Here is an 18,663-nt window from a genome sequence, read left to right as displayed (position 1 = left end):
TCATGGCTCAGTGCGCCGGGCGGCTTCCTTCGAGAGCTGGAGGCCGCCATTTTGCCGTACGGAGAGGCGGCGCGGCATGGGGAGAGGCGCCGTGTGGGCAGCGGAGCTGGGGTTAGGCGAAGGTGGCGTGACGCCGCGTAAGGGCGCTGTTTGTTCCGCACGACGCCGGCGGGAGCGGCCCCTGACACGTACGCCCGGGAAAGATCCGGTGTACGGGTGCGACCATCGTGTTATAGTGAGCCGGCCGAGCCCTTCCCCTCTTCCCCCTGGAGGGTAGACCTCCCCCGCCCGATCCCTCTCGGAGACGTCTTTGACGGCTCGGCTGCCGCAGATCGAGCGGCTCGTCGGGAGGTGGACGCCCTGCAGCGCCGAGGAGGCAAGCGAGTGGCGCCGGGAGCGATCCCCCATATCCCACTCATCCCCCTCCCCTTCCCCACGCGCCTTACAGCATCGGCGCTGTACGGCAGCGCTTCAGCCAAAATGGCGGCGGCCGTGCGGCGGCTGCCATCTTGGTTGACGGTAGTGCCGTACAGAAACCCCTTCCCCAAAGGCGGAGGGGCGGCCGGGGTGACCTGTATCCGCCATCTTGCTGTACGGCAGGCGGCGGCCCGGGCCGGCGGGCGGGGGCCGGGGCGGGCCCGGCCGGCGGCGGCCGGAGATGGTGATCTGCTGCGCCGCCGCCAACTGCTCCAACCGGCAGGGGAAGGCGCACCGGGGCGCCGTCTCCTTCCACAGGTAAGGGTGGCCGCCCGGCCCGTTTCAACCCCGACGCGCCCGGCCCTCCGCAGGTGCCGTGCTCGCTTCTCCTTCACTTCCCGGCTTCACTCCGGCCGGGCAGCCGGGCTCGGGGCGGCTTCTGCCTCCGAGGCTGCCCTCGCGGCGCTTCTGCCTCCGTGACTGCCCGGCCCTCCCGACACCTCCGGGCCCCGAGCGGCAGCGGCCGCCCTTTGTTTCCTGCAGCGCCGGGGACCAGTTTTGGGCTCCTTAATGGCTGTTGGCAGCTGCGAGCTCCTCTCGCTGCCGCAGGGCCTGGGCCCAGGCTCACACCAAGGCCTCTCTGTCCTCCCAGCGGCTACCCGCACCAGGGGCCTCGCTGGGGATGCTGCCACTGGTGAGTCCCTAAGGGAAGGTCTTTATCTCAGGCAAGTGATGCGACTCTGTCAGGAAAAGGCACTTCATTCAACTGCTGTGGGTCTTTTTTATCAGTCCAGACGTTTTTACGTTATTAAGTGGACCCGCCATAAACATGAACGGGGTTACTGAGGCAGTGAGTGGACAGTGTGCTGCCCAAGCTGGAGTGTTTGAATGTTCAGTCGCATCCTCATTCTTGTGGAGAGGCCGTTGTGTTTGTCATAGGGCAGATGGGACAGCTGAGTAATGGGTCAGTTGCTGATGAAAAGGAAAACAACACTTGTTCTGTGCTGTTTGTGGAGCTGTTAATGGAGGGAAACCAATATCGAGTGTTTCAGCCCGAAGTGAACTAAAGAGCGTAACCTGTTAGTATACAGCTTTCACAAGAATTTCCTAAACTTAAGAGTACTTATCCTTCTGATTTCTAAAATGCAGTTTATTTTTACATGGGTTTTGTCTGTTTGGATTTTTTTAGATTCCCTCTGAAGGATTCAAAGCGTCTGATTCAGTGGCTGAAAGCTGTTCAAAGGGACAACTGGACTCCCACTAAATACTCATTTCTCTGCAGCGAGCATTTCACCAAAGACAGTTTTTCTAAGCGGCTGGAAGACCAGCACCGGTTGCTGAAGCCCACTGCTGTTCCTACAATCTTCCAGCTTGCGGAGAAAAAACACGACAACCTGGATTATGTCAGGAGCAGAAGAAAAATAGCGAGCCAGGTGCCGCTGCAGGATGGAGAAAACCCAAGGGAAGGAGGCTGTGAGGTAGTTCAAAGGACCTCATCTTCTGGCAAGGACTTCATGGTGATGCAAGGGACGAAGGAGATGGAGGAGGCATCGTTGCAAGCGAAACGCGAATCAATGTCTGAGGAGGAAGAGAACCATCACAGCCAGCTGGACAGCCCTCGGAGAAGGACGTTAGGTGACAATTTGATTGCAAAGCCTGGCCCTCAAAAAAAGCCTGAGAGGTCTTCTGCGGAGGACTGCCGGAAAGCCACTTGGACGGGGAGCTGGGTAGCAGACAGAAGTGGTGTGTCGGTCGATGACTTCACCCCTCCCGCCTCTGGTGCTTGCAAGTTCATCGGCTCCCTTCATTCATACAGCTTTTCCTCTAAGCATGCCCGAGAGAGGCCGTCTTTCCCTAAAGAGCAGCTAGAAAGGAAAAGGCCAAAGAGAGATGTGGAACCAAGCTGCAGCAGCCATCTGATGGGGCACAGTAAAGCTATAGTGGAAGGCTCCCCTACTTCATCCCTCACCGCCACCCCTCAGAAACCTTTGCAGGGTTTGTCGGCGTCCCCAGCAGATCTCACCCCTCAGCCTGCTGCTGAGGCTGTGGTGGGGCGGAAGGGTGACACAGATGCTAACCCCATGTCAATCAATGAGGTTATCATGTCAGCCTCAGGAGCTTGCAAACTCATCGACTCCCTCCACTCGTACTGTTTCTCCTCCAGGCAGAGCAAAAGTCAGGTGTGCTGCTTGCGGGAGCAGGTAGAAAAGAAGAACGGAGAGTTGAGACTTTTGAGGCAGAGGGTCAGTCGCTCTGACAGTCAAGTCAGGAAGCTGAAGGAGAAGCTAGATGAGCTGAAGAGGATCAGTTTCCCTTACTTGAACAGCCTGCTATCCCAGGACTGTGGTCAGTATGCCCAGTAGCTTTGTGTTGAGGCATCATTTTCTTAGCAATAAGAGGCTGTTTAAGTTAGAGATTGTAAAGACATGATGGGTAGAAAGTAGGAGAAAGGTACATTTTTGGAAGGAGTAGTAGCAGCTTGTGTTAGACCAACAGATACTGGTGAAAGAATTAGGGTTTTGGGCAGATGAGCTATCTTACATCCCAAAAGTTTCTGAGGGTGATTCCTTGTTTGGAATGGTATTTTGGGTCATGATGTTGCAGACAGCTCTTGTGATGACTTTTTTTCCTTCCTGGGTTGTTTTAGCTTGTTTGTGACTCAGTAGCACCTGTTGGGATTTGCCTTCCTTTGGAGTATGTCTGGATTTTTTTGTTGTGTAAATGAGCTGTCTTGGGCAGCAGTTATCTGAGAAAGCTGCTGGAGCCTTTTCCAGTGATGTAAGAAGTCTTCTGATCTTAGATTTCATATGCTGTGCTCAGTGCTTGGGAGATAGGAAATCTTGGTGAGGTGGTAGGTATCGAATATGACAATGGCGTGATAACAAACAAGGTCACTTTTTCTGACTGAATGTCTGTGTTTGGTTTGATCATTTCCTTCTTCGGAAGGCAGAAGCCATCAGGAAATGGATAATAAAGTGGGAAGAGATGGTGAATATCAGTGAAAACCAAGAGACACCTGAAAATGTTGGGGAACTTGGTGAGGGATAAGGTCCTATAAAAAGGTTGTTATGGAGAGGTCAAGTTAGGCCATAACCCTTTTTCTTGCAAGGAAAAGAGTGCTGTAATATACAGCTGATAAAACTTCTATACAATGACTCCAGTTGCAAGATACAATTTTGGGGAAGAGTTTAGGACCATGTAATGATGTTTGATGCTTGTGTGGCTGCTGGGAAGATGTTGGGTTGCCTTCTGAAGGGTGCATGACTCGGGGCTTTCTTGGAAAAGTGGTCACCCATGGATGATTAGCTATTCCCTGATCGTAATGCTTATTCTTTTCTTTAGGAGAAGAAATCTCATGGCTTCTTCTAAACAAAGAAAAGAACTAAATACAGTTTTAGGGTTCCATAATTGTCATTCTCATGCACACACACACACATATTCATATGAAAAAGGGTGTCTAGCTTTGTTGGAATACCTTCAGTGAAACACTCGTTGCAGAAATAGTGTCCTGAAAGATGTTCTTCTTTATTCTAGAAAGCATTATGATTTTTCTTCTCTTTCCTGAGATAGAGGTTTTCATACATATGTCTTCAAGAACATGAGAATTACGTATTAAGAGTATCTTCTAAAGAATGTAAGAATGACATATCAATTTTCTAAGGGAAAATTATATTTCTTAAAATGAATCAATCAACTCATTACCTGATAATGTCCTGCCAGCGATGGGCAGTTCTTATGGAACACTTTGGCTGGTGACCTTTTTAAAAGGTTTGTTGGTGGGTGGCTTACTTCTTGCTTTTTTATTCTTTTAAGCTTAATCTGGGTGCTCTTCTGCCTTCTAGTGCTTTTTGTGTGCTCATAGTAATAGTTTATGGCAACCAAAATCATAGAATAGTTAGGGTTGGAAAGGACCTTAAGATCATCTAGTTCCAACCCCGCTGGCATGGGCAGGGACACCTGAGTTAAGTGCAGCTGACTGCTGCTGGGCAGAGTCTTGTTTATGCCTAGTCACTAAGTTTTACTCAAATACAAAGCTGAAGTGAAGAAAGGCTTTTTGGTATTCATGCAAATACAGTCAGCTGACATACTAGGTTAATAATAATTATAGTTTTTGGTAGGTCCATTTCAGTTGTCCTAAATTATCTATGTGTAGTTGAGGTGATGCTATTAGCTGTGAACCTGAGCCTGCATATTTTTTTCTTCTAAGCACAGGTGCCTTGGGGATGGGGAATGAAAGTGCAGAAACTGACTGGAGTGGCTGTGCAGGTTGTTACGTGTCTGCATCCCAGCTCCATGCACTGTGGGACCTCTCTTTGCTGATATTCAACCTCTTCCACAAAATCCCAAGCAGAAAAGTGAGCTTGAGCCTGCACCCATTAAGCAGATCTTCATTTTGGTATTAGCTCTCAGCTGGTGTTTTCCTCCAGTGAGACAAGTTAATTTCTGCTGGCTGTACCCAAACTACAGACGGCTGGAAAGAGCAGATTTCAGTAGAAGTGCTGTATGTGCAGTCCCTGCCAGACACACTTGAGGATCGGTGACTCAGTCTGGGTGAGTTTGGCTCGCGGTGTGCTCTGTCACAATGGGTATTTCCAACCTAAACGATCCTGTGAAGCACTCAAGCGTTGTTGCCCAACGTGTCTTAACAGGGGAATGGTCTAACTGGTTTTAGAAGTCCCGGGCTCTTTCGTCCACAGCTGCTACAGTGATCTTTTCCATCTAAACTTTGAATTTGCCCACTTGTTTAGTAGGAAAATGTTTCCTGCTGTTTTTGTGAGCCACTTCTGAGATCCATGGACCACAGGTTGAGGAATACTTCCAGCAGAGGAGTGCAGTTAGGAACAGTGCACGAAACAGAACAGGGTTAGATGTGTGTTCTGGAGAACAATAGGATGCACTGGGAGAAATCAGGGAGAGCCAGTGAGCAAATATGGATCCAGTGTCCTGAGGCAGGGGAGATTAACTGCTCTGTCCCCCAATACACAAGTACTAACTGACCATCTTGTTCTGCTTGGAAGTTTTTGCAGCTCTGCTGTGTCATACTCCCCCAGTGCTAGCAGGTACAGGAGATCTGAGATGCTCCTTCCACAAGATCACCTTGTCTTAATGTGTTCAAGTTTGGTCATTTTGTAAAACTACATCTCCCAGAAGGCACTGGGATAACTTGTTCTACCTAATCATGAGATCACTTCCCTCATAGCCATCTTAGGAGCCCTGCGGAAAGCACTTGCTGGTGGGCAAAGGTGGTTAGAAAGCTAGACTAAGGAATAGAAAAATAACCCTGTGAACTATGGCTGGCAATGGAACAAACACAGGTATGATTCAGCGGGATTGAAGTGTCTGTATTTATCAGAGGTAAAGCTGTTAGAATTCAGCTGTTTGAGCATATGTGGACTTTAGCATTGTGTGTCTGCTTTCTTGAAGGTCATATTAAAGGCAGGAGGGTTTTCAAAATTAGTCCATGTGAAAAATGGTTAGAATTTTGCTAGGAATGTGTAGGAAATCATATTTCCTTCCAGCTTAGATTTATCTTTAAATATTTGTAGAAAGCCAGCACAGAAATGGGGTTATTTCTACTTTTTACATATGAATGACTCATAGCTGAACTTTGGGGACAAGCAGAAGGACTCGAACATTAAATGACTGGTGGTGTGCTGAGATGGATTTCTCATGCCTGGTCTGTGGGGCCTGAGATGATGTTTCCAATCAAGGTGGCAATAGGTTTTCATTTGTGTTGCAGAAAATAACCAGCAAAATCCTATTCCTTGGTGGCACTGAGAAGTGGGGTTGTACAAGGATGCAAGATGCTGTAGTTTCATTTGTCCGAGCAGGACTTGAACAGCAGTGTGTCCCTATCCAGTTACAATGGGTTGCAGAGATGTGCTGTCAGAAAGATTGTTTCTACGAGGGCGGGCACTGCTAACCTGGCAGCTGGGTAGTAACTTGGAGGTTGATTTTGGAAGAAAAATGATTTTGTTCTGAGATGGCTGGTGCTGCTTGGGACTTCTTTTTCTGTCTTCTCTGGGATAGGGACAGCTGAGGTTCCACCATCCAGTGGTGGCTTCCACCATCATAAACGCATAGCACTTCACCACCAGGTTCTGCACCTGAGCAGTGATACCCTGCCACAGTGCAGCAGCCCAGATGGATTTACCTCTGCGTTGCCAGTTGCTCTGCTTCCATTGCTACAGCCACCCCTACAGGACATTTGCCACCATCCATGAGTCGTATAGAGATAAAGTACTGGCTGTTCTTCTTGTTAAGCACTGTCCAAGACCAGCTGGATGGCTTTCACCTCAGCAAACTGACTTGACCCACTTTCTCCTTCAGCAGTTTCTGCAGCTTGTTGCGTGAGACTCCTTCCATCTCCAGTGCTTTCACACAATACAGCAGGACCCATCAGTAAACAAGGAATATTGCTTCTCACTTTCTGGTAGTTTGTTGTACAGTAGGGCCTCCTCTGCATGTGTCACTTCCTCCTCTGATTTTGATAGCGTTCTGAAATCTTTGCCTTCTGACCACGATAGTCGACTGTTAGTCTCCACTCTCCATTAGACTTTCCCACTGGCCATATGGGGCTATTAAATGATGAGCGGGTCCTGCTGATCACTCCTTGGCTCTCCAGTCTATGGATCAGCTGATGGGTGGGAATCAGCAAGTCCCGGTTGGTGCAGTATTGCCGCCGGTGTACTGTTGTGGTCGCGATTGGCACTTGTTGTTCTTTCACCTTCAGCGACCCCACAACAGAAGGATCCTCTGAGAGACCAGGCAAGGTGGATAGTTGCTCAATTTCCTCCATCTCGCAGACAGCAATACCAAAAGCTCATTGGTACCTTTTTGGGTCCCTTAAATACCCATTCCTGAGACAGTCTGTGCCAAGGATGCATGGAGCCTCTGGATCAGTCACAGTGGGGTGCTTTTTTGCTCCTTCCCAGGCAGGCTCATTTCAGCCTCCAGTACAATCACCTCTTGGGATCCTTCTGTCACACCAGAAATACGGACAGGTTCTACTCCTTGACAGCTTGATGGCATCAGGTTACACTGTGCACCAGTGTCTACTAGAGCCTTATACTCCTGTATGACTGACGTGTCAGGCCATCTGATCCACACAGTCCAGTAAACCTGATTGTCTCTATTGCATTCCACTTACCTGGATAGCATGTAACATCTTCCTTGAAGTCTTGCCTTCATGGCTGACAGGAGTCACCTTCAGAGGCTGAGTCCCTCTCTCAATTACCTTTTCAGTTCTCTCTTTCCTAGCAAGTGTTCCCAGCTGCTTCTCTTCCCTATTAGTTCAGCTCCGTTATCCCAGCGTTGGAGTAGCCAGGTGATAATGTGCTCACCTGGCTGATGCTGAAATCTTTCTGCATATCCTGCAGCTCACTTGGGGACAGGGATCCAGAGGTTCTCTCTTCTTCTGTCTCTTCCTCCTGTTCTTGTGACGGCTTTGCTTCCATTCTCCTTCAGTAACTGTGATGATTTTCATGTCCATTTCTTCTTGGACCAGGCCCCAGCATGTTGCAGTGATTTGTGTCTCTGGAATTGCAGGATGACAGCATACTCTTTCCAAATATTGTACTAGTTTGTCTGGATTCTGCACTTGCTCAAGGGTGAACTCCTGAAGCAGTGGAGCTGTCCACTGCCCTAGGCCCTTGTCCATACTATCCCCCACACCCTGCCACTCATTATTCTCCAGCCCTAGGGAAGATCTCTGAGTGGTATTCTTAAATAGTTATCTTAAGTTGTGAACCTTAAACAGGACCCAAACTATGTTCAGCAGCATGCAGGTTCCCAGCAAAAGGACCAGGTTGGTTTTAAGGGTATTCAAAGGATATTCAAAATCTTTAAAATTCTCTAATGCTGTTGTAGTCAGACTAGAGAAGAATGAAGACATCTGGAGGAAGAAGGAAAGGAAAGAAGGAATAAAGCTGTCTACCACATAGGTTGGCTCTCCAAGGAAAAAAAGCAAAAGGTGTAATTATTAATAACTCCCAACAGATGACTTCCGAAGTACAGAGGTGATGACCATGCTGAGTACACATTCCAGATTAGTTTCATGTCCAGCGTTTCTATTGTATCATAACTGGCTTACCACAGGGATTAGAAATAGATGCAGTAATGCATTAGTGCTTGGCCATGAAATTAGTTACTAAGATAGGCAGCAAGGTGAAAATTTATATAATCACATTCCCAGTTTTTAGAGAAGACATGGAGCTGGTGCATGTCACTGCTAGGAGTGCTGTACTGGTTTACTATGGGGAACATCAGCAGAGTGCATAAATGGGTGCAACACTCAGGGCAGCAGGGCCCAAAGCCACCTTTTGTACTTAAATGTAGCAAAGATGCACCGAACAATGCTGCTCCTTAATTGCCAGAACCTTAACATCCAGTTTAAATCCAGTAAGTGACACTGAAGAAAGGAGTGCAGGAGGCTGCCCAGCTGTGGCTGTAGACCTAGCACTTTGAAGACTGAGAAGATGCTGTGTGAATTGGGTTTTACTGCTTGGGGGTTGTTTTTGTTTGAGTTGCTTTGTTTGGTTGGGTTTTTTTTGCTTAAGATTCCTGCAGCTTAGGGGAAAGTGTGGAATGGTTTGGGTTGGAAGGGACCTTAAAGCTCATCCAGTTCCCATCCTCCTGCCATGTGCAGGGACACCTTCCACTAGACCAGGTTGCTCAAAGCCCCGTCCAACCTGACCTTGAACACTGCCAGGGATGGGGCAGCCACAGCTTCTCCGGGCAACCTGTGCCAGTGCCTCACCACCCTCACACAGAAGAATTTCTTCCTAATACGTAATCTAAACCTCCCCTCTGTCAGCTCGAAGCCATTCCCCCTTGTCCTGTCACTGCACGTCCTTGTCAATAGTCCCTCCGTATTTCTTGTAGCCCCTTTAGGCACTGGAAGCTGCTCTAAGGTCTCTCTGGAACCTTCTCCAGGCTGAATAAGCCCAGCTCTCAGCCTGTCTCCATAGCAGAGGTGCTCCAGCCCTTGGAGCATCTCCTCTGGACTCACTCGAGCAGCTCCATGTCCCTCTTGTAGTGGGAGCCCCAGATCTGGACACAGGACTGCAGGGGGAGTCTCACGAGAGCAGAGAATGCAGAGAGGGAGAATGCCATCCCTCGACCTGCTGGTCATGCTTCTTCTGATGCAGCTCTAGCTGCCTTGTTACCAACAAGCTGGCTACTCATTCCGCAGTTTTGCTGGTAAAGCTGTGTAGGAATTTGTACTAATGTGGATAAAAATCCACCAGGGATCTCACTTGAGAGCCACGCTGGCTGAAGCCCGTGTAGACATGGCCTAAGGGGGTTGTCCAGACAGCTTTGTCTGGTTTGTCTCATGGCAGGAAGGGTGCCCTGTCTCCTGCTGCAAAGTGTGGGAGCTGGTCACAGTCTGAGTTTGTTAGTGACTAGAGCAGGGAGGGATTTGACTTCTAACCCCTCCGTGAATGAGAAAGATGTGGAAACAGTTCATCTGTCAGTTTGAAGGGATGAAGTAGGGTCAGATGGTGAAACAGAGCTGACTGCTGCAGTGGCTTCCTGAAGGAAAGAGATTTAGGTGGTCAGGTCACTTCTGTGTGCCTTATGCGGTTTTTGTCTCCCAAGCTGTTGCAACTTGTGAGTGTTGTGGCTGATTTCAGTTGGATTTCATAGAGGAGCAGAGGTCTAAAGATGCTAGGTCCAGATTTAGATTAAAGGAATTTATTAGATTAAAGGAATTCTCTGCATGTGGATACAAGAGAACCAGCATTAAGAGCACCCCATCTGAGTCTGAAGCTTTAAATATACAGAAAATGTCTCTTGCACTGAAAATTCTCAGGTGTGGTTTGTATTCTTGCTATTGTCACACACTCTTTAAGCCATAGTAGCAAGTTGCTTGTAAAAGTGATGTGCCAGGAGTTTAGATCTTTAAAAAAGGGAAGTACATGCTCCATCAGTGAAATTCCTCTTGACAGTGACTGCATCTGTAAACCTGTTGCTTGAAACAAAGCAGCTCTGCAAAGATGTATTCTTTAAACTCTACTTCTTATTGCTTCAGTAGTCCTGCATTTACCTACCCAAACCATGACATAAGAAACAAATACCTTTTCAAATCACTTCTTTCCTAATGAACCCAACTAGCCCCTCTCCTGTCTGCCTCCCCACTCTTGCTTTCCCACTCTCAGCTCAGCCCTCTGGAAGAGGAGGCTGTCAGGGGGAGAAAGTGATTCAATCCATGAGTCAGAGACCAATACTGAAGGTAAGAAGAGCACTGCATAGGATGTGATCAGGATGTGTCTTCTCTTCTGCACTTCATTGAGTCTCTGGTCCTTTTTCCCACCAGCATTTCTGTTACTCTTAGCCTTTGCAGGTGACTTAAGATCTAAAAATCTCATGTTCGCTTCACTGCTATCAGGTAATAATGGTTGCTTGGCTGTGTTGTTTGCCCACATGCCATAGACTTCAGGATATACAGTTACACTTTACCTTTCAGCTGGCTGGAAGTCCAGCTTTTTAGAAGTGAGAGGAGGCTGCCCCTCTATCCAGGCTGCACAGCAAGGCAATGGGGTCAAGCTGTGGGTGCTGGAAACAATCAGTTGACTTCTCTTGGTTTATAACCAGGTATAAAGAGTGGAAATAGCTAAAGGTGTTTCTTTCACCTGTCATTTTTGATGCTTTCTCCTGAAATGCTGGAAGGTTGGTAAGCAGAAGAAAATTAAGTGCTGTATTACAAGCACTCTGGTAGCAGAAAGCATCCTGCTTCTAGGATTTATTGCCACCTCCTGACCCAGGAGAGGGCAGCAGCAGTCCAGGCAGCAGTGTCTTCTGGCTTTTCCAGAGCTTTGCTCTTCCCTTCCACGGTGGGAGTGTGAGCCTGAAAAAAGCTTGGAAAGAAATGCAGTGTGTGAAGTGCACAGTCAAAGGCAAATACCAGTTGGATGGGGTAGTGATACTTTCCGTACTTGCAAAACTACATGCTCTCAACATGACAGTAGAAAGGGAAGCTGGTTCTTAAGAAGCAGTGTCGGATTATGGGGTTTCATGTAGCAATAAGTTTTGGACTTTTGTTATCAGTCATCACTGTGTTGAGGCCTTTGCTACACCAGAAAATAAAGTTCTGTTGCTTTGATTGCTCACAATACAGGTGAAAGGTAAGTACAACGAAATACTCTCCTGTACCCTAGCACTGCTGTGTGGATTGTAGGCACTCCTTCTGCACAGCTTGGTGTGCTGGTGGTGAGCACACAGGCTGTCAGGACAGCCTTTGCAAAGGCTGACTAATGCCACGGATTTTTATCATTGATTTCATAGGGAGCTGTCATGTTTTCTCATGTTGCTTCAGTTGCAAAATACTTCAGGGTAAAGAAGATTAATTGGTTGCATCCTGCTGACATGCCAGCTGGTTTCTGAAACCTGCTGTCTGTGGGAGGATGAATAACAAAAGTGTCTCTCTTATCTAGGAGACCTTCTCTCTTACCCTCTTACTCTGTCTTTGGCATTTCAGATGCATACTTTCCGTTCTTCCTCCTTGCTCAATCTTTTTAGCTTGACGTTTGGGACTGAGCACAGTGAAACTCAGACTGAGCAAGCAAATTTTTACCCACAGCATCACCTCTTGAAGTGATAACTTCTCCCTGAAGCTGAATTTATGTCTTTTAGACCAGCTGGGCAGGTAGCTGGTTCTTGTATTCAATGATATCACAAGGTGTGAAAACAACTTTCTTCAACTCCCATCTTCTAAAATGATTTGTTGAAGTTTTAACATTGTGAAACAGACCTTGGTTGCTTTTAATAAAAGCAATGACGAAGGGAAGTAGCTTTCTCTTCCATTTATGCTTTAACTTGCAGGCTCCATAGTCTTTTTAAAACATTTCACGTAACCTTAGTCCAGAGCCTAAGGAGAACAAATCCTGAATAATCCCTGTGTCTCTGTACAAGTGCACGTCATTGTTAACCTCTTCAGAAAAACTGCAGCCAAACTTTGATCTTGAATATGTTTGCAGCCTGATTTTCCTCTGAAGTAAACATTTCCTTAGCCTCTGAAACAAGCAGTATGTACTTGGTGCTTGGGAAGAATCAGGCCAGAGCATTAGAGATTTAATTATCATTTAGGGTTTTTTTTTTTGTTTTTTTTTTTTTTTTTATGTTGAGATTTCAGTTGTCTTCCTTGTGTATAGATGGGAGGGGGCTTTCTCTTCAGATCAAGCTAACAGAGAGGAGGCAGAAATGGACCACCTGAAAAAGTGCTCATGTAAGGCCAAGAGCAGGTTTGAAAACACATCTATTTTCTGTGACTGTTCCCCATCTACCTTTGCAACTTGGAGCTGACACTGCCCTAGAGAAGAGTGTTGCTGCTGCATTGGACCATTCCTGAGGTGTTTTGTGCTCACCTCCACCCAGCTGTAGGCAGCTCTCGGCAAACTGCAGAGCACAGATCCCTCAATTTCTTTCTTCATTCTTTCTTCTTCTCCCCACCCCCCTCCCAGAGACTCCACAGCTGAATCCTGTGATGGAACCTCTGTCCTGGATGCTGGGCACGTGGCTGTCAGACCCACCAGGAGATGGCACCTTCCCTACAATGAAGCCCTTCCAGTACCTTGAAGAAGTGCACATCTCTCACGTGGGGCAGCCCATGCTCAACTTTTCGTAAGTCATGGGGTTTTTACTTGTTGGCAGCAGCTTTTGGACCGGAGCAGGCATGCCTCCAGTGAGATTTGCTGGTCGTGTTTCTCTTTTGGTGGCAAAGTAAACAGATTTTCACTTACCAAATGAGATGATGTAATAATACATAACTGTATGGTCTGACTTTTGTTTTCTTTTAAAACCTGTGATTAATTGGCATGCTATTGCAACATACCCAGAGCTGCACACCTGCAGTCACTGAAAATTCACTCACCTGAGAGTACAAGTGCACTTCCACAGAGGCTTTCAGAAGTGAGTTTGCACCTGTGAACTCATGCAGTGCACAGGATCAGGACTATGAGCATGACGCAATGTACAGTTCTTGGGTTACATAGTCAGAAGTATACCTCAGGGTGCTGTGAATGTGACCATAACTTAGAATAGTGAGAGTAACTTGGGGTACCAGGAATGGCCCCAGCATGGGCATGGTGGCTGTTGTTTATGCAAATTCCATACCTGCCTTTTGAAAGAACAATGATTCTTCCACTTTAACATGATGTGCACTGGGTGCATATGTTAGCCAAGAGATGTACGGTCTTCATGGCCAGAAAAAAACTCACCATTCTTTTTGCTGGCAGTAGCTGTCTAATTAGAAATGGGTCTTTGGGTAATAGCATGACAACTGCTATCATGTTTTGTGAAACTCCCACTTAGAGATAAAATAAATGAAGGAGCTATTGCATGGCTGTCAAGTTTGTCCATTTTATGGTCCTCAGTCTTTGCCACTGTGAAAATTGAAAAGAAAGTGTTTGACAGACTCCATGGGTTAGGAGGCAGATAGCTTAACATCCTTGGTTGCAAGTAATTGTTCTAAGAAAAATCTAGAGGAAGTGAAGTGACATGTTAGCTAAATGTTCAGGGCTGCTCCAATACTTATTTGAGAGGGTGAGTTAGAAAGTTTGTTGCTTTGAAAACCAGAGAAAGGAACAATTTCACGATGCCAGTGCTATGTGAAAGATGCTTTGTATTCCTGGTGTGTACTGTTCACTGGAGCAGAGCTCAGTATGTGACATTTCTAATCCAGTTTCCAAAAGAAGCAAAGCTCTGACAGTCATGCTCTGTCTGCATCTCCCTCTCCAATTTCTGAACATTTGCTAATTTGAGTCAAGTTTTTTTTTACTGTTTTAAGACAGTCCATATGTCTCTTGAATACTTCAGGCACTGTAAGAAGGCTGATTTTTGTTCTTCCTGTGATGCTAGATAATTCCACAATGAGGCATGACTCCATAGGGTTTGTGGCTTCAGTAGCTGCAGAGCACAGAGGCTGACATGCTAGGGCAGTCCCTTAGTGCAGATGCAGCCCTGCACCACTGGCAGAAGTCATTCCTGTTTTTTCCTGTAACATATGGTTTAAAAGGAGACCTCCTTTATGTAGAGACAAAACCAAACAGGAGGAGCAAGAAGCAGCTGCAAGGCACCTTAACTACTCCTCAACTGCATGCCTTAGCTGAGCTTCCACTTCCTTGTCTTCAGGAAACCCACAGGTTTCTTGTACCAAGTGTAGGGGGTACCATGTGCTGTTCCTGTGCTGCTGGTGGTCTAGGAAATGTTGACTCAACGTGATTCATTATATTTTACTTCACAAAGGAGATACTTGCTTTGGGCTTTTCAGCTCTCAGGGCTGCTTTAATAAATAAATGCTCCAGCTTCTGACATGCCAGCACCTGGACAAGCCCATTGATCAAGCTCTTCTTGCACACTTGCCAGCATGGGACTGGCAGCTGACAGTACAATCTGCAGTCCCAGGATGGGTCACGGTGCCCAAGGTGACTCGTGTTGGCCATTTCCAGTAGGCACATCCCAGTTGCACAGCAGAGGCATGTGTGGAAACTGCTGTCACATGAGGGAGTTCTTGTGCAGATTTAGCAGCTGTGAGGTTACCTCCGTCTCCTTTCCTACAGAAGGATGCAGAGTGGGAAACTGTGAAAAGCAGTATGAAAAGAAAGAGATTAGTCTAGAAACACCAACAGAATAGTCTGCTACGTTATATAGATACCTAGCTTGCTGCTGTGTTCAAGCTGCTGTTTAATTTGGTTACCTGTGTAGACTCTGGAGTGGTGTAGCACTAATGTAATATATGAACGTTGTATGATATATATAAAATCACCCGCATTGCATTTGACTAAACATACAACTGTAAAGCCTCATGAAGGACAAATAAGAATCTGAGCTGAACTTTTTTTCTTTTTGAAGGGGGTTATGAGAGAAATAAGTCTGCTCTGTTACTGCCTGCTGCAAGTAGTACACAAAAAAAACCCCAAGCAACTTGCCAGGTTTAAAAGCTAAATAAAGATGATATTGTAATTCCAGATACTTATTTGAGAAAAGGAAGTATTTGAGACAGAGTATGGCTTCAGCATCTGTGAAATGTCTGACTTCCTGAGGGACTTTCTCAGCTAGCTCTTAAAGACCCAGGAGCTGTGAAAAATCTGAAGCTTGAACTTAAATAACTCCAGCCACTGAGGAATAGCTGTGCCTGTAAAGGAACCATATTTTTATACGTTTGCATTTCCCAAGCATGAAGCATTGTCATTCATTTACTTTTCATATAATCCTGAAGGCAGTCATGGCTAAATACAATACTGTTGCTTCTGAGGTGAAATTAGGCCAAACGCTATTTTCAGTGCAACAAACAGCAGCTTTTGTATTCCGATTTCCCCTCAGGTTCAATGCCTTCCATCCGGACACCAGGAAGCCCATGCACCGAGAATGTGGATTCATCCGCCTCAAACCCGACACGAATAAGGTGGCCTTCATCAGTGCTCAGAACACAGGTACACACCTAATAACCAAACTGGGGGGAAGAATAGGTCCTTACCCTGTCATCACTTGTCCAGAAAATTGTTGCATCTCTCACAGTTTCATTTGTAATCTTTTTCATTGTTTTTCAAGCTGAACCCACAGTGAAAACAAATTAATAAATGAGCTTGTGTCGAAAGCACTGTGTTCCTAGGGCTGGCTGTGTGGTTTTGTCTAGACACTGTAGCTTTCAAGCTTTCTGTGGCAGGAAGGGCCAAGGTAAGGACAGGCAAATTGAAATACCATGCATGCAGGAGACTTGAGGAGTATCCTTTTATCAAATTATATGTTGGTATTTGCAGACATAGCTTTGTAAATCAACAGAACATCTGCGTCTAACAAGAATTGCAGACTAAGCCTTAATGATGACAGGTGAGAAGTGGCCCATGACATTCCTGATGCCTACATAGCATCCGAGTCTTTTTTTGTGGGGAGGCAGGGAATGCGTACAGATAAGATGCTTCATTTCCGTTGCTCCTGTGACTTGGTCACAGTGGACCCTGTGGTAGATATAAAAGTGCATGCTTTGGTTTGTGTCCTCCTTTTATCGTGTTGTATTTGGCCAGCTGCTCGTGCAAAGTAGGGAGAGATTGAAGATCCCACTTAGACTGTTGTTACCAATGTCAACACTTGCCATACTGGATTCTGCAGTGCAGGATTGAGACTATGACCCTGGCAGGGTGAGGCTGTAGTGGTTTTAAAGCCCCTTTGCAGCCTCTCCATTCAGGACTATTTGGTATGACCAGTATAGCAGCTTCCCTATTGGACACCCTGCTCAGACTGTGGCACTACCAAGAGCCTCTGCAGCACTGTAGCAGGGAAGCTTCTTTCCTATTGTTCCCTAAACAGTCTTTGAGAGTGATCTTGGTACAGTCTTCTTAGTTCCTAAACTAGGAGAATCTCCCACCATGTGGATGTAGTGCCTTGGTACTTGTTACACACCTTACAGGTACTGAATGAGAACTATGTCTAAATTATTGTAAGTGAAAGAGTGTTAAAACCCAGTTGACATTTAAATTTGCGTCTAGAACTCTGGAGCAGGTTCTGAAGGGAAAGCTGCCAGTTGCAATGCAATACTTTTCCCATATGTTATGAGTAAGTCTGTCTGACTAGGTTTTTCTAAGCAGCATTACATGTCTGAGGTTGCATGGATTTGAGGTTGTCAGTATGTGCTAGGTCAAAACTGTTCTTCAGGGACAGTGGTGGTCTGTTGCATAGCTTAATAACTGTGACATTGTTGAGTAAACTTTGTAACCTAGTAGTATATATGACCTTGTTTTCGCTAGGTCTGGTGGAGGTGGAGGAAGGGGAAGTGAATGGACAAGAGCTGTCTATAGCATCTCACTCTATAGCCAGGATCTCCTTTGCCAAGAAGCCCCATGTAGAACAGGTGAGTGTACATGTGGTGAAAAATTCACCTAGTACTGCTAGCCCCAGAAGGTGTTTAGTTGAGAGGGCAGGTTGATGAGCGTGCTTTAATTACAGATTGCCATCAGGAGTTCTTGGTAGTATTGCGAGGCATCCTGGCTTATCCTTTCTGTTACAGCCTTCAGAAGATCTTTCATACATTACAAGGCACAGAGAGATCATTAAGAACTGATGTGCTGAATCAGACCAGCCAGCCCAGAGTCCTGCCTCCAGAAGTGGCCAGTAGCAGCTCCTTAGGAAAGAGAATAGTAAAATCTTGTCTAAATACCCTTGTACGACAGTGGTGTTAATGCTGGTCTTCTGGATTAATTACAGTATGAGGGTGCATATGTAGGTATGTCCAGTAATTGGCCTCATCAGGATATTTTAGGAATGCCTGCCTTTCACTGGAGCTTGTGTGCCTGTATTGAGCATATTCTTCCATCTGTGGCGCATTAGCAGCAAACACAAGGATGGCAAAGGGAAGGTGGAAAGCGCTGGTGAGAAATCTATCCTGTGGAAGCTGCTTGCTTGATTTTGTTCTTCCTTTTCCTACTCCTTTTTTTAGATTACCAGAAAATTCAGGCTCAATTCTGATGGGAAACTCGAACAAACTGTCTCAATGGCAACCACTACGCAGCCCATGACTCAGCACCTCCACATTACCTACAAAAAGGTGACACCCTGATGCCAGGAGGGCCACGTCTCCCTGCGAGGGTGAGGAGCGGAGTGTCGTGCACCGAGAGCACTGGCAGCTTGGGAGCACAGCATGGCACACCCTGGAGCTGCCTGCGCTCACCCTGGGGATGCGGAGCTGCCTGTCCTGTTGAGAATGTTACTCAGATGTTTCTGTAATGGTATATTAAAAAATAATAATAAAAAAGCTTTTATTTTTATAGCTGTGTCTTTGGGTGTAATTGCACAGTGGTCTGTGTGTCCCTCCTCTGCTCTGGTGGTGGTTGCAGAGGCGCTTTTTGATTCCTGTTCGTTAGGTGTTGGGTTGCAATTCCAACCTCCTGGACCTTTCTCACCAACCTGAATAAAGCTGCAGAAGCAGCAGGATCAGGAATAGATTTGTACTGCAGTGACAGAACCTGAAAACTCCAGCTCCTGCCTGATGAAATTTGGCTTAAGTATTTGGAGTGAGCACCTGTGTCTTGCTGTGGGACAGAGAACTGTTGCAGGACCCAGTCCTGATGGTGCTGTCCAGCTGACTTGAAAGGATTTGGGGCAGTGCTGGAGTACAGAACCAGACTTTACCTAGCTTCATGAAGAATGTGCTGCCGGCAGGAACTGGATGATCCTGTAAGGTTCCTTCCAACCTGACATGGTACTGATATTCTTGAATATGGCTCAAGAACTGGTAGAGAGGGAAGAATGTCA

The 18,663-nt window shown here is 46.5% G+C and overlaps 1 protein-coding gene across 5 annotated transcripts; it reads left to right on the top strand.

Moving 5' to 3' along the window:
- Positions 1-447: 447 nt before the first annotated feature.
- On the top strand, positions 448-18,176 carry THAP4 (THAP domain containing 4). 5 transcript variants are annotated; one of them, XM_062611169.1, is made up of 6 exons: positions 452-735; positions 1,607-2,763; positions 12,879-13,038; positions 15,739-15,848; positions 17,160-17,263; positions 17,420-17,842. In XM_062611169.1, exons 1-6 carry the CDS (start codon positions 659-661, stop codon positions 17,471-17,473), a joined length of 1,662 nt encoding a protein of 553 aa, XP_062467153.1. In that variant the 5' UTR covers positions 452-658; the 3' UTR covers positions 17,474-17,842. The 5 variants fall into 5 exon arrangements, with proteins under 5 accessions (XP_062467154.1, XP_062467153.1, XP_062467152.1 ...); XM_062611168.1 differs by lacking the exon at positions 17,420-17,842 and adding an exon at positions 17,849-18,176 and having other exon boundaries at positions 472-735; XM_062611172.1 differs by lacking the exon at positions 17,420-17,842 and adding an exon at positions 17,849-18,176 and having other exon boundaries at positions 489-735; positions 1,607-2,196.
- Positions 18,177-18,663: the final 487 nt, after the last annotated feature.

This window comes from Pezoporus occidentalis, unplaced genomic scaffold (assembly GCF_034315485.1).
Source record: "Pezoporus occidentalis ecotype Australia unplaced genomic scaffold, CSIRO_AGI_Poc_V1 ctg151, whole genome shotgun sequence".
Taxonomy (NCBI): domain Eukaryota; kingdom Metazoa; phylum Chordata; class Aves; order Psittaciformes; family Psittacidae; genus Pezoporus; species Pezoporus occidentalis.
The sequence above is the reverse complement of the archived record's forward strand: the minus strand, read 5'-3'. Positions and strand labels throughout refer to the sequence as shown.